Raw genomic sequence first — 13,224 nt, 5'->3', positions numbered from 1 at the left:
TTTCAGCTGGAGGCTAGACCCAGCAGCAGCAGGGACAGATGCCTTTCTGCAAGATTGGAGAGGACAGACACTATATGCGTTTCCTCCATTTATAATGATAAGCAGAGCTTTAACGAAAGTTCGCAGGGAGGCAGCGAATCTGATAATAATAGTCCCGATATGGAAGTCGCAAGTCTGGTTCCCAGCACTGATGGAACTGATAGCCGACTATCCACGAGTGTTGCCGCAAAGAGAAGACCTTCTCACGGACCCAGCTGGGTCGTATCACCCTCTGAGAGTGAAGGGGACGATGCCGCTAACGGCGTGCAGGATAGCAGGAGACGTTGGAATCTCCCGGGAATTTCAGCACAAGCTGCGAGCCTCATCGCAGTCTCATGGGCTCCGTCGACTAGAAGGAGCTACCACGCAGCATGGAACAGATGGTCAAGGTGGTGCAAAAGGAGATGTTTTCATCCCGTTTCTGCCCCTCTAGTGGAGATTCTGAATTTCCTGGCAGAACTTCTGCAGGACGGCAAAGCCTACTGCACGATAGGAGTATATAGATCCGCAATATCGGCAGGTCATACGCCTATTGAAGGAGTACCGGTGGGAGAGAACATGGCAGTGATCAGACTCCTGAAAGGGATAAGATGTAGGAAGCCACCGCAGCCAAAGTATAAATCTCTATGGGACGTAAAAGTCGTGCTTCAATTATTGGCAGACTGGCCCAGTAATAGATACCTATCGTTAGGCAGACTGTCGGAGAAGTTAGCAATGCTTCTGTGCATGATTTCATGTAGAAGAGTGGCAGATGTCAGAGCACTAGAAATAGACAGAATGGTATACGGACCAGACGGAGTGACTTTCCATCTGGCCAAGAGAACGAAGACATATTCCTCATCAATAGAATACCCACATATGCAGGATCATCCTAAATGGTGAGTATGTAAATAAGACGGCTGAGCTGAGACCGTCGGGGACGACGCAATTACTGATAGCGCGCAGGAAGCCGCATAAGGGCGTAGCGACAGCCACTATAGCGAGATGGGTTAGAGAAGTTATGACCCTAGCAGGGATAGACATGGCGAAATTTGGAGCACACTCTGTGCGAGGAGCAGGGGCATCCAAAGCACTGCGGCAGGGTGCGACGTTACAGGATATTCTGAAAGCGGGCGAGTGATAACACGTTCAGAACGTTTTACTTTAAGCCAATTAACACACTGGCAGAAGCTATGGTAAGAAGCTTTGAACAAGCATAATGCTCGCCTCCGTCTTGACATAGAATGAAGATTCCCCCTGCTAATAGCGCAGGGAGCTCTTGATTCTATTAAAGACAGGAGGCGAGCATTACTTTCCTGCCCTAGATACACGGGAGAGTCATAAAGGATGACAATGTAATGCTAGGATATGTACTGAATGAATAACAAGTTTGCCTCCCAGAATAGGGTGTGTATCCGCCGCCCTAACATGTACTGTTCTTTCCGTCTTAGGAGAAGATCAGAAGAACGGCTGAGTACGTTCAAGAAGAGAACGGGAAGCATTGATCAAGGTCGCAAGTTTGAATGCGAGGGATCGTTTTGCAGTTCTACAGTTCAGAGACTTTTCGGAACAAGTTGACAGTTCAGGAATGGTTACGATTGCAGTTGAAAAGCAGTCAAATTAGAGGAGGTTACAAAAAGAGGAAGGACTAGGTCACATGACCAGGACACTGGGAACAGGGCCTAGGTTGATGGGAAATGAAGTTTTTGAAAGGAAGTTTTGAAAAAAAGAAAAAAAAAGTTTTTTTTCTTCGGAAAGATGGACATTTTATTTGATTTGTTGAAACTGCTGGAGAGCTAATAAATAAGAAGATGAAGCATAATGCTCGCCTCCGTCTTGACATAGAATTGAACATGCACGTTGTCGAAAGTGCGCGTGCTGTGAACAAACTAGCATAAGTACAGAAGTTGACCTAGGCATTTCGAGAGCATGGAGACCAAATCATTTTAGTAATTTTGAGTCTACACTGGTTGTGTATGCTATTTGGTGCCTTTGTAAAAAACGTAACATAGGAAAGAGGGCGTAAAGTTAAAACAAACATTACTGAACATAACAGCTATATTAGGAATAGAGTTATCACAGCACCTATATGAAGTTTTTACACCGGGCAGATGAGTTACGGTGAACTGTGCTGTACAAATTTAAGCCTGGCCAGGATGTTAATGTTGACAAAAAGAAATTGTTCAAGAAGGAACAAGAATCATCTATATTACTCAGAGCATTGAGAAGGGCTTAAAACAGATTGAGTGGAATCGCCTTTAAAAATAACATTCCATGTGTATCTGTACCCTGAATGCTTGTGTACATTTAAGCAAAGCCTGAGACGAGGCTGCATGATCCATGTAGTCATGAAGACAAGTATGGAGTCTGCTCACCTCGAGGACAGCACCTTCAAACCGAAGGGCAATGTAGTGACGTATATTTAGGTACTAATGCCTCATGTGAACACGTCGAGGTTCTTTCACAACAAGCTACTTTAATGGGCATGCATTAAAAAGGCCAGTAGTCATTTAGCTTCCTAAGGCATGGCACTTAAATGAGTAGGAGTGGACAAGACCCACCCAAGATCGGTAAATGCCCACTCAGCAGTGCTGTGTGGCCATTTAAAGATGTTAATAGTACCGCAGTGGGCCCAACTACATCAGCTTCAAGTCACACTTGTTAGACAATCCTGCCTACACCCCTGTACAATTAGATAATATTGAACAGGCCTACTGAGAGCCGTTTGTTCCCCGTTTACATGCAGATAGTTGTGATGCGAAAGAATATCAAAATACGAGATGAACTCGGTCTTTTTAAGACTAGACAGTTATGTAATAGTTGGTGAGCGTATTAAAAAGTTAAGTCCGCTGGTAGTGATGAAATACTGTTAAATCTCTCTGATAAACACATGCAAGGAATTTAGGCGTATGAATTTTTTTTTAGAAAATAGCACACTAAAGGAAGAAACGTTTACAGAGTTAATAAGCAGGAGATGCACACCGCAGCAGATTAGCCGGAAGTTGGTGTGAGGACGCAGGCAACGGATTGATCGGTTGTTGATTTCTGCTCGACAGTTTGTGATATTAAAGTGTATAGTAAAACGGGGAATTGTTCTCTTGCAGTAAACACAAGCCGTAATCCAGAGCCAAATATGAAGTTGAGTGAAAATGGTGACTGGTGAGTATTTTTTGAGCCTCCATTTAGAGGATTTGTAACTCTGACACGGTTGTATGACTAAGGAACATAATTCTAAGACTGTACTGATTTGCCTCACACATGTCGTTGAAGAAAAATATTGCATTTTGAAGTTTGGAGTAAACCAGAAAATAAATTGTACAAAGGACAGTGCCTATACAGACATCCACTAAGATTTTGTATAGCTGCTTTTTTAATACTGTATCTCGAAATATGGAGTAAACCTGAAAGCAACCTGTACTAACTATAGTGCATATGTATCTCTGCGTGAAGTCTGGATAGCTGAACATTTCTTGATGCCACTTCTAAAATGGATGCAATTATAGTTTACAATTTATTGGTGAATGGAGAACGTCTCATGTCTGGAAGTTTTGTTGGGTGTCAATTGTGTATCCCTGAAGAATTTTGGAATAATGTTTTATTGAGAGAAAGCAGAATTAAATATGTAGGCTCTGTTGAGAGTGGAGTATGGATCTATTGAGAGTAGAGTATGTGGGATTGAATGAGTAGTTGTGGAATCAGAGGAAGATAATCGCCCACTCGCGCAATTAAGTTTATGAACTTTTTTTTAGCTGACAGGTTTAAGATTGATGGCATTTTGGAAAAAATAAAAAGTACAAAATAAATTGTTTTGTTCGATACATCACTAGTGATTGGTGAGAAAGTCCTGTGCCAGGATTAGGGCTTGGGGGTTTGTAGTTTTTTATTGTTGAGATTATTAAGGCCATATGTGGCACTAGCACTACTTGAACCCTGTCAACAGCATGCAAGAAGGAGAAAGAGGAAATGCCGGGAAACGGAATATCCAATAAAATCCAAAAAACTATGCCTCTCAGGGTGGGGAGACAGCAAAAAAGTGAAAACAAATGCCCCAAAAAAGGGAGGCGCAGGGGAAGCTCTTCCCACGTCACAACCCAACACATGAAAAACAAACAGCGAGATGTCGGAAGGTAACACGGGTGGAAGACTATTCAAAAAGCTTTGAAGTGACAGCATCTTCTTTTGTATAAACTTTTTCCTGTCCAGTCTGCAGTGCAGGATATCCCAACGGTTAGATGTGACCTTACCGACCACAATTACAGAGTGGTAAGTTTAATAGGACAAAATACAGAAAAACACTGAATTATTTTTTTTAATTTTTCTTTTATTTGGGGGTGCCCCTCAGCTCCCTGTTATTTACCCTTCTAACGCCACCCCAACCAATTTTAACCCCTTTACACCACTACACTTTATTTCATTAATGTCTGCAGTGTTTTTCGATGTTATGGTCCACTCTGAAATGTACCGTTCTGTAATGTTTTATATATATTGACTGGATACATATCCCAACCAGTTGCGAAGGAGGAGGGAAGCAGGACGCTGGCCTACTTTCCAGAAGTTGTATACGCCCACCACGACAATCTTAAACTACTCTGCCGACAACCACACTAATAATCATGCAGGAATACAACACTTCTCCAGACGAACAAATAATGGACAGCAGGGCTGGCACCTAGAAAACAATTCAAAGATATTCTTGGGGGTGCAGTAATGCCGCATTTACGTTTGCACCACAGAATGCACTACCCTTGGCAGGCCTGCATTAAATGTTAACAGGATAACCTTTTTGTCTTACAGTTGAAGACTTTGTAAACAATACCTGCCCATCCGGGTTTTTGTGCAGAAGAAGAGAAGTGGTGTGCAACCAACATAAGCCAAACATTTAACACAGAATACTTTGCAAACAGCCCCTTTCAAGTTGAGATACAGGATGCAACTGAAATAAATTATAACAATTGTCTATCTTTGACAGAACAAGTAGTACATGACATTTACTGTGGTAATTAGCATCAAATTAAATTATTCTGCATAGCTTTAAAGAATGCACTGTTTAACCTTGATTCAATGGGCTTTTGTCCTCCATTATTTGGAGCTAGGTCTACATGTTAATCAAGCACTGATGTCAGACTAACCAACAGGCCTAACTCCATTACTAGTCCAGGGTTATAATTCGGTCCAAAACGCACAGAAATCTGGAACTGGTTATAACACAGAATACTTTCAGAAGTTCAAAAACACGACACAGAAAAGACCAAAGGAAAACTGAGATTCTTTCCCAAACACCATTTCAGCAATTTATACCTAAATGTCACAAACCGCATTAAGACCTTTAAAGCCATGAGGCGTTTAGTGAAAATAAAATGTATTGTATGTTTAGCCACTGCTGGCAGTGAACCAATCATTTATACAAGCAATGTTAGATGTAAACTGATTGTATCTCAATTCTTACCTTCTGTAGTTTAATTGGAAGGTAAAGAATTACTCCATCAAAGGCGGTGACCTCACCTGTGACCTCCTTATGTTCCTTAATCATCCCAAAGCGCATGCTCTTACATTCTACACTGGGGCTGTGGTAGAAGAAGAATACATAGATGAGCACATGGCACAGTGCTATGGTTTATACCTCTCCTTCTCTTGAGAGTGAGTATTACTTTCCTGAGAGCAGGAAATACACACCCACACCTACACCCCCCACCCCCCCCCCCGGACGCTCGCCCCCACTGACGTGATAGTTGACTCTTGGTGAAGAAATGGTGGGCTGTGTCTATGGGAAGGATAAAGGCAGAGTGTGACTTTATGGCGGCTAGTAAATTGCAACTTGAACATTATACCCCTGCTCAGAGCAAGACCTATACAAGCATTTAATGAGCTATTACCCCTTAACCGGACCCAATTCTTGGGGAAGTTGGGCACAGCAAGACTAAAATTAAGACAACAGCCAGACTTCAGGCACACCAGTTATTTTGCAATCCCTTTTCTGAGGATGAGCAAAGATCCAAGTGTGGGTCTGAGTAAGCATCGACTTGGACCTGGTAACTCAGTGGTAAGCAACAATATGTTTACAGTTGGTTATGTTCTTTTTAGAGATGAGCAAATTACTAACCTCTGGAAATGTTATTTATGATAGATCTTTCTCCCACACATAACACATCTAAGAAGACATGCATTACTTACCGTAAAGCATTTCTGATGGTTGTATCTGCTTAGATTCACATGCTTTGCATATGGTTCGACATACCGCGGTAAGCGCAGAGTACTGTATCTTGTCTTTCAAGAATCGAAAGGGGACGTCGACATGGGCGTGCCTGTAACACTATTCCTACGTGACGCGAGGTGTACCCAAGATCCCTCACGCATCGTGCCTTGAGTTATTCTCCCAGGCTTGAAGGATTTTGAAAGAACGCTGGTAGTTCTATAGATTGGTTCACATGAAACTTGGAAATGAATTTTATGCGCGAACCTAGGGTGAGTGCGTAGAGCCACCTTATCTTTGTGAACTGTTACAAAGGGATCTAGGACTGAGAGAGCTTGTAGTTCACTTACTCTACTAATGGAGGTAATAGCTATTAAAAAAGCAGTCTTATAGGTGAGATCTTTAAGACTTGCTTTGTGCATGAGCTCGAAAGGAGCCCCCATAAGCCTAGTCAACACCACGTTTAGGTCCCATCCGGGAGCCTGGTTAGAAATGGGAGGGTGAATTCTTTTTACACCCTCCATGAAAGCTTTAATAACTGGTATCTTCCACCATGACACCTTCTGTTGTGATGTAGCGTAGGCTGAAAGCGCAGCTAAGTGAACCTTTGTAGATTTAAAGACCAGGCCTGAGTAAAGTAGATGAGTTAGGTACAAAACAATGTGTGTGGGAGAGCAGTTAATCGGGTTAATGCTCTTTGAGTTGCACCAGATGACAAACCGTTTTCATTTGCTGGAATAACAATATCTAGTGTTCGGTTTCCTTGCCTCCCTAAGAATGTCAATACATCTCTGAGGGAGCTGCAGGTGCCCAAACTCTATGACCTCAGGAGCCAGGTCGCTAAATTCAATGTCTGCAGGCATGGGTGAAGCATCTCCCCTCTGTCTTGCGACATTTTGAACGGGCAAGGCAGTTTGACTGGAGGAGATAGGGACCTCTCCATCAGATGAGAGAACCATGGTTGGCAGGCCCACATGGGGACCGCTAGTATTGTGAATGGTTCCTGGTACATCTTGTGGACTATCTTCTTGAGACAGGGAGTCAGGGGGGGGGGGGCGTAAACAAAGATCCCTGACCATGGTATCCAGAGTCTGTTCCCCTTGGAACGGTTCTGGGGGTACTTGGAGGCGTAATCGTGGCATTGAGCGTTCGAGAGTAGCGAAAAAATCGATCTATGGGAAGCCCCATTCTGCGAAAACGTTCGAGACAATGTCAGTGTAATCGCCATTCCTACTCCATGGGCAATGGGAAATCTCTGCTGAGTACGTCTGCTAGAAGATGGAGTTCCCCTGGAACATGCTGCGATAACAGGAACATGTTGCGTCTGAGAGCCCACTTCCAGATGTTCTGGGACAGTTTGGACAGCCCTGGAGAGTGAGTGCCCCAGTTTGTTCAGATTGTACATGGCCGTGGTGCTTTCTGAGAGGATCAGGACCGTCTTCCCCGGCAGTTGTGTCTGGAAAGCTTTTAGTGCTTTAAACACTGCCAACAGTTCCAACAGGTATATGTGGTTGGATGCGATGTCTGGTGACCAAACTCAGTGCGCTGTTTGTTGAAGCAGGTGGGCTCCCCACCCTGTGAGAGACGCGTCTGTAGTTAGAGTGGCTTCCACTGCAGCAGTGAAGGATTTCCCCTTTAAGAGGTTCTCCCTCGACCACCATTGCAGCGAAAGACCGAGGGCCGGCGAGACAACCACTAGAGCGTCCCACTGTCTGCTGGCCTGACACCACTGGCTGTTGAGCCACTCATGCATTGGGCGCAAGCGCGCGCGAGGAACCAAGTAGATACAGGACGCCATCATTCCTAGCAGTCGCATAGACTTGTGTACCGTTAACTCTCGACTGGCTACATACTGAGGTATTTGAAACATGTTTTGAACCCTCTCGTTGGAGGGGAAGAAGAGGCCGTCCTTTGTTTGAATTAGAGCCCCTAGGAACTGTTTGACCTGACTGGAGTCTAGGCTGGATTTTTTCTTGTTGATAGAGAATCTCAGACTGAATAAAAGATCTATTGTCTTTTGGGTATTTGTTACGCTCACCTGGTATCCACAGGGACCCCACCTAACCGGGTTACTCACTGGTGTGCTTCTCAGCTTTGCCCTGATGTGGTCTGCGGGGAAGGTTCTGCCTGAAATTACAGGAGGACTGTGTTCCAAGACTTACCAACTGGGTTAAGTATCCTCCCTCCACCCCCGTATGATTTTAGTCCCTCTGGCGCCCTCTCCTCACCTTGTGGTAGAATTAGGCGTGCTCTCCGTCCTGCCTTCTTTGCAGGGGGGGCGTTGTCTTTCATGGGCGAGTGCGGTCCAGTTACTTCTCCGACGCCGGCCCGTTTGATATTGTTCAGGTAGGTCTTGTTGCTGTTCTTTAGTTTTGTTGCTATCCTGCATGCCTTTCTTCATTTAAAATGTCTCTTTTTCTCCCTTAGGTATGCGGAGCTTCAGCGCAGCGAACTGGCTTGGTTGAGCCCCGCTGGTAAATGATGGCGCATTAAGAGCGCTATGGTGCGGTAAGTAAGCGCTATGTGCAGCGGTGCGAAGTCTTGCCTTTGCTAACCTGTGTTTTCCTTCTTTGTAGGTCGCAGTGTTCTTCAGCGCGAGTGGAATGTCCAGAGTGGTGCCAGCCGAGAGGCGACCAGCCAGGTAAGCCTTTTGAGCAGTTCGTAATTTGTAACCGTCTCTACTGCTTTCTTTAATGTTGCCTCCATCTTCCTCTTTCAGGTCGTTCTATACGGGAGGCGTGCAGATTCGAGGAAGCTGTTCTCAGTAGCTGCGAGTGTTTACAGATAAAGACTGCAGGTAAGATGCTGCTTCTAATGATGTTCCTTTTGTCTCCTTGCAGGTTCTGCTTCTCCGCGGTTCGAGGGAATAGCTGAACACGGTGAGCGTCACGTTGCAAGCTGCAAAGTAACACAAAGCGTGTTGTCTTGCTCGGGTGTGGTTTAAATAGCCCCAACAAAATAGTCCAGGTAAAGTAGTCCCTAGCTACCACACCCAAAACACTAGACCGCATAGCTTGGTTCTTAGGAACCAAGCTATGTGGATGACTCCAGGACTGGCCCCATGAGGGCTTTTGAAGAGGATGCCAGGCTCTAGAGGCACAAGTCCTGACTCCACCTGGCCAATGGGTTTGCCAGAGGGGGTTTTGGGCGAGGGTCGCGACAGTATTTGACAGACATGCTTCTTAAGAGTCCCCTGTTATGAGCCAGTCGTTGAGGTAAGGATAGACCGGGATGGATTGCCTGCGCAGATGTGCTGCTGCCACCGCTAGTACCTTCGTAAATACCCTTGGTGCAGCTGCTATGCCGAAGGGTAGTACCTTGAACTGATAATGCTTGTCTTGAATCATAAATCTGAGGTATTTCGTTTCGTTGGCAACATTGACAACATTGACATATGAAAGTATGCATCTTTCATGTCCAGTGTTGCCATGTAATCCCCCTGTGATAGCAGGGGAATTACTTCTTGCAGAGTGACCATGCAGAACTTTTGTGGCTTTACAAATTTGTTCGCTGGACGCAGATCTAAAACAGGGCGCATGGTTAGATCCTTTTTGGGTACAAGGAAGTACACTGAATAAATACCTTCTTTTACCTGTGACAGAGGTACGATTTCTATGGCTCCTTTCTCTTGTAGTGCCTCGACTTCCTGAAGGAAGATACAAATATGGTCTGGTGTCAAGTCATCTTGCTCGTTGAGGTCTGAATGTTGGGGACTGGTTGAACTCTATACAGTACCCGTGGGCCACGGTCTTTAGCACCCACTGGTTTTTGGTTATCCCCTAATAACTAGAAATGTCCAAAGCACACCTGTTTTGGGAAATAGTTAAGGGTTTAGGATAATTAGTGGGGTGTGGGGGAGAAAACCAACCCTGGCACTGGGTTGTATCAAACCATGTGAAAACAGCAGGTGTCCACAAACTTGTGGATCACTCCAGTCCCCTGCAAACCCTGTGTCTATTGTAAATACAAAAAGTATTTCTAGTACATTTAGACAAATATTTAGAAAAACAACTCTTCAACCAGAGATTGATATGATATGGCATTTGTAACGCGCCTATACACAAGTGTTTCATCTGGGTAATTTCTTTATAAAAAAGGCAATTTACCAGAAACAGGTGTGCTCTGGGCATTTTTAGTTATTAGCTTTTGTTATATCCTCTACAGGCTAAGTATGGCACAAATGCCTTAGCAGCACCCATTTAGAACAAGGCCATTAGAAATGTCATTTTCAAAAATCAATACATTGACCGAAAAACATGCAACTACATTTGCATTTGATGAAGAGGAAGCTAATCGCATATTAGGACTCAAGGAGATAGAAAGCAGTACGACAGTCACCAACAGCCCAGAAAAACTAATAACCCAACTAGAGAGGGTAATTAGACTCGAAATATCACAAAAATTGTAACGTTGGCACAATACTATCGAGCACAACGTATTCCAAGCGGCCTAAGAGTATACTTGAGACCGACACTGTGTAAAGATAAACGAGATTTTGTGAAAAAGTGGGAACATATATTAAACAAGTGTTCATTGGATTTAATTATGTTGACAATAGAGGAATTGGCAAAATCTGTAAACAAACTTGACCAAGAAATAGAAGAATTATCAGAACAATTATCAGCATTCAAAACCAAGAAAGAATTAACCAATATCATAGATGGGGTCAATCACACCTTAAAGAATTATAAAAAGGACACCGAACAGCGGAAAGTGCACAAATTCAGATGGGATACACTAGACTATTTGCAAGATGGTGTATACCTGGCAAGAACACTACGCTCAGAACAGACCAGGTCCCAATAAACGACAACCCTACAATCAGAAAACCACCAGACAGGAAACAAGTGATTCACGCATTGGAACGCCCTGCCTGCTCACCTAAGACTCACTGAGTCCCACCTAGCCTTTTGTAAGGCTATCAAAACCAGACTCTGTGTGATTTAAATCTGTATCCTCCACTGCCTATGTGCCTGCCAAATAGTAACTAAGAGCCTCTGGCATCCGTATGTAATCTTAAATATGTGTATCCTCTGTAACTAAGAGCCACTGGCACCCGTATGTAATCTTAAATCTGTGTATCTTCTTTAACAGCGCCTCGATGCCTTTTGGGCTCCAAGTGCGCTTCACAAATGCAAATAAATAAAATAAAGTAGTGAGGCACCCACCAGTGGGAAAGACACACCAAGCACTGGAAACAACCAACCAAAATCAACAACGATACACACCTTACAAGTGGCCTCCATATCAAGTGAACCAACTCCTTTTTTAGACAAAAGACCAAGAGATGAGGCATCAAGAAACCTTTGACCAAGGAACAAACCGAACAGCTAATTGTGAATATTTCCAAGAAACACTTGATGAGTGACCAAATCAATATTTTAAACTTGGGACTATCATTTATACCAACACAGAATTCCAACCTTTTGGAGGAAAAGATTAATCTACATAGATTGGCTCGAAAAATGAGATTAAAGGTGTTCTTGACACACACAGATGGAAGCTGAACACACACGAGAGGAACACAGATACTTGGAAATTAAACCTAAAAGTCAATTTGATCCCCAGATAAATAATTAACTATCAAAATGTTTGCGGAACAAATGATTAATGATTTAAAAAGAGTAAACTTCACCAAAACTAAGAACTATAACATCAGGAGGAGACAGAATTAAATCATTAAAGATCTAGCAGAAGATCGGAGCTTAACTTTGAAACCTGCGGACAAAGGGGGTGCAATTGTTCTGATGGACACAACATACTATGATACTAAGATTAATGATCTACCTGAAGATGGGAATACATATGTCAAAATTGACCATGATCCTATTAAAGAAATCACAGAAATCCTAAAGGATGTATTGGACAATGCACTGGAAAATTGATTGATTTCTGAAAAGACTAGACGTTTTCTTCCGAATATCCGATCACACCCATTTTTTATGGATTACCAAAATCCACAAAGATCCTAAAACAGCACCAATGTGACCTATAGTTGCGGGCACCAACAGCATCTTCAATCCCATAGCCACCTATGTGGATAAAGCATTGCAGCCAATAGTACAAGGCACCTACACCTACCTTAAAGACACCACAGATTTTCTAAATCATCTGGATTTATTAACCACCATTAAGGAAGACGACATACTGGTTTCTTTTGATGTACAAAGCCTATATACAACAATTCAACACCAAGACGGACTTGAGGCCCTTGAATGGTCACTCTTGAGAAATAATTGTAAAGCTAATAAAACATTCATTTTGGAATTGAGCAAGATTATAACAATTATTTCAGGAATTATTTCAGGAACAAAGCACAATTATTCTTATAGGCTCATCAATGGCTCCGGCCTATGCCAATCTCTTGATGTTTTATTTAGAGAGCAATAGAATTCTAAATAAACCAAAATGGCAAAAGAACCTTTTAACGTTGAAGAGGTTTATAGACAATATCTTTGTTGTCTGGAGAGGGACAAGATTGGACCTGGATGCATTTTTGGATTACATCGACAACATACACAATCGCATCAAATTCACAATGGAAGTGGGGACACCTATACTACATTTTCTGGATGTAGAATTACAAAATCGGACCACAAGGCAAAATCACGACTAACTCCTACCATAAACCTACAGACGTCAATTCCTTACACTATTTAAGCCACCATCCGGAACACCCGAGGAACAATCTTTCATATAATCAATTTTTAAAGGTTGAAAAGTATAACATCATGTACAACAACATCATCATAGCAAGAGAAACAACTAATGACAGACAAGTACAAAAAGAGAGGATATCCATAAGATATCATGGGGAAAGCGAAACAAAAAGTTGATAAACTTGACATGAGGGATCTCCTAATAAACAAGAATAAATCTAAAGAAATTCCATTTCCCTATGCACTTCGATATTCCGCAAAAAGCCACCATATCACCAGGTTAATAAAGAAGAACTGGCAAATCATCAAAAGGGATACACAATTGGACTGATTATTTCCAAAACCTCCCATTACTGC

General features: G+C 43.0%; 1 protein-coding gene across 1 annotated transcript in view; it reads right to left on the bottom strand.

Annotated features, from left to right (window-relative positions):
• Positions 1 to 13,224, bottom strand: part of PIWIL2 (piwi like RNA-mediated gene silencing 2) — a 2,524,398-nt gene that overhangs the window by 1,880,949 nt on the left and 630,225 nt on the right. Inside the window, exon 7 of the mRNA XM_069617761.1 lies at positions 5,465 to 5,582. Coding sequence (XP_069473862.1) covers positions 5,465 to 5,582 — 118 coding nt within the window. The remainder of the gene's footprint in view (positions 1 to 5,464; positions 5,583 to 13,224) is intronic.

This window comes from Ambystoma mexicanum, chromosome 10 (assembly GCF_040938575.1).
Source record: "Ambystoma mexicanum isolate Mex_15411 chromosome 10, UKY_AmexF1_1, whole genome shotgun sequence".
Lineage (NCBI taxonomy): Eukaryota > Metazoa > Chordata > Amphibia > Caudata > Ambystomatidae > Ambystoma > Ambystoma mexicanum.
This window is presented reverse-complemented; position numbering and strand designations above follow the sequence as displayed.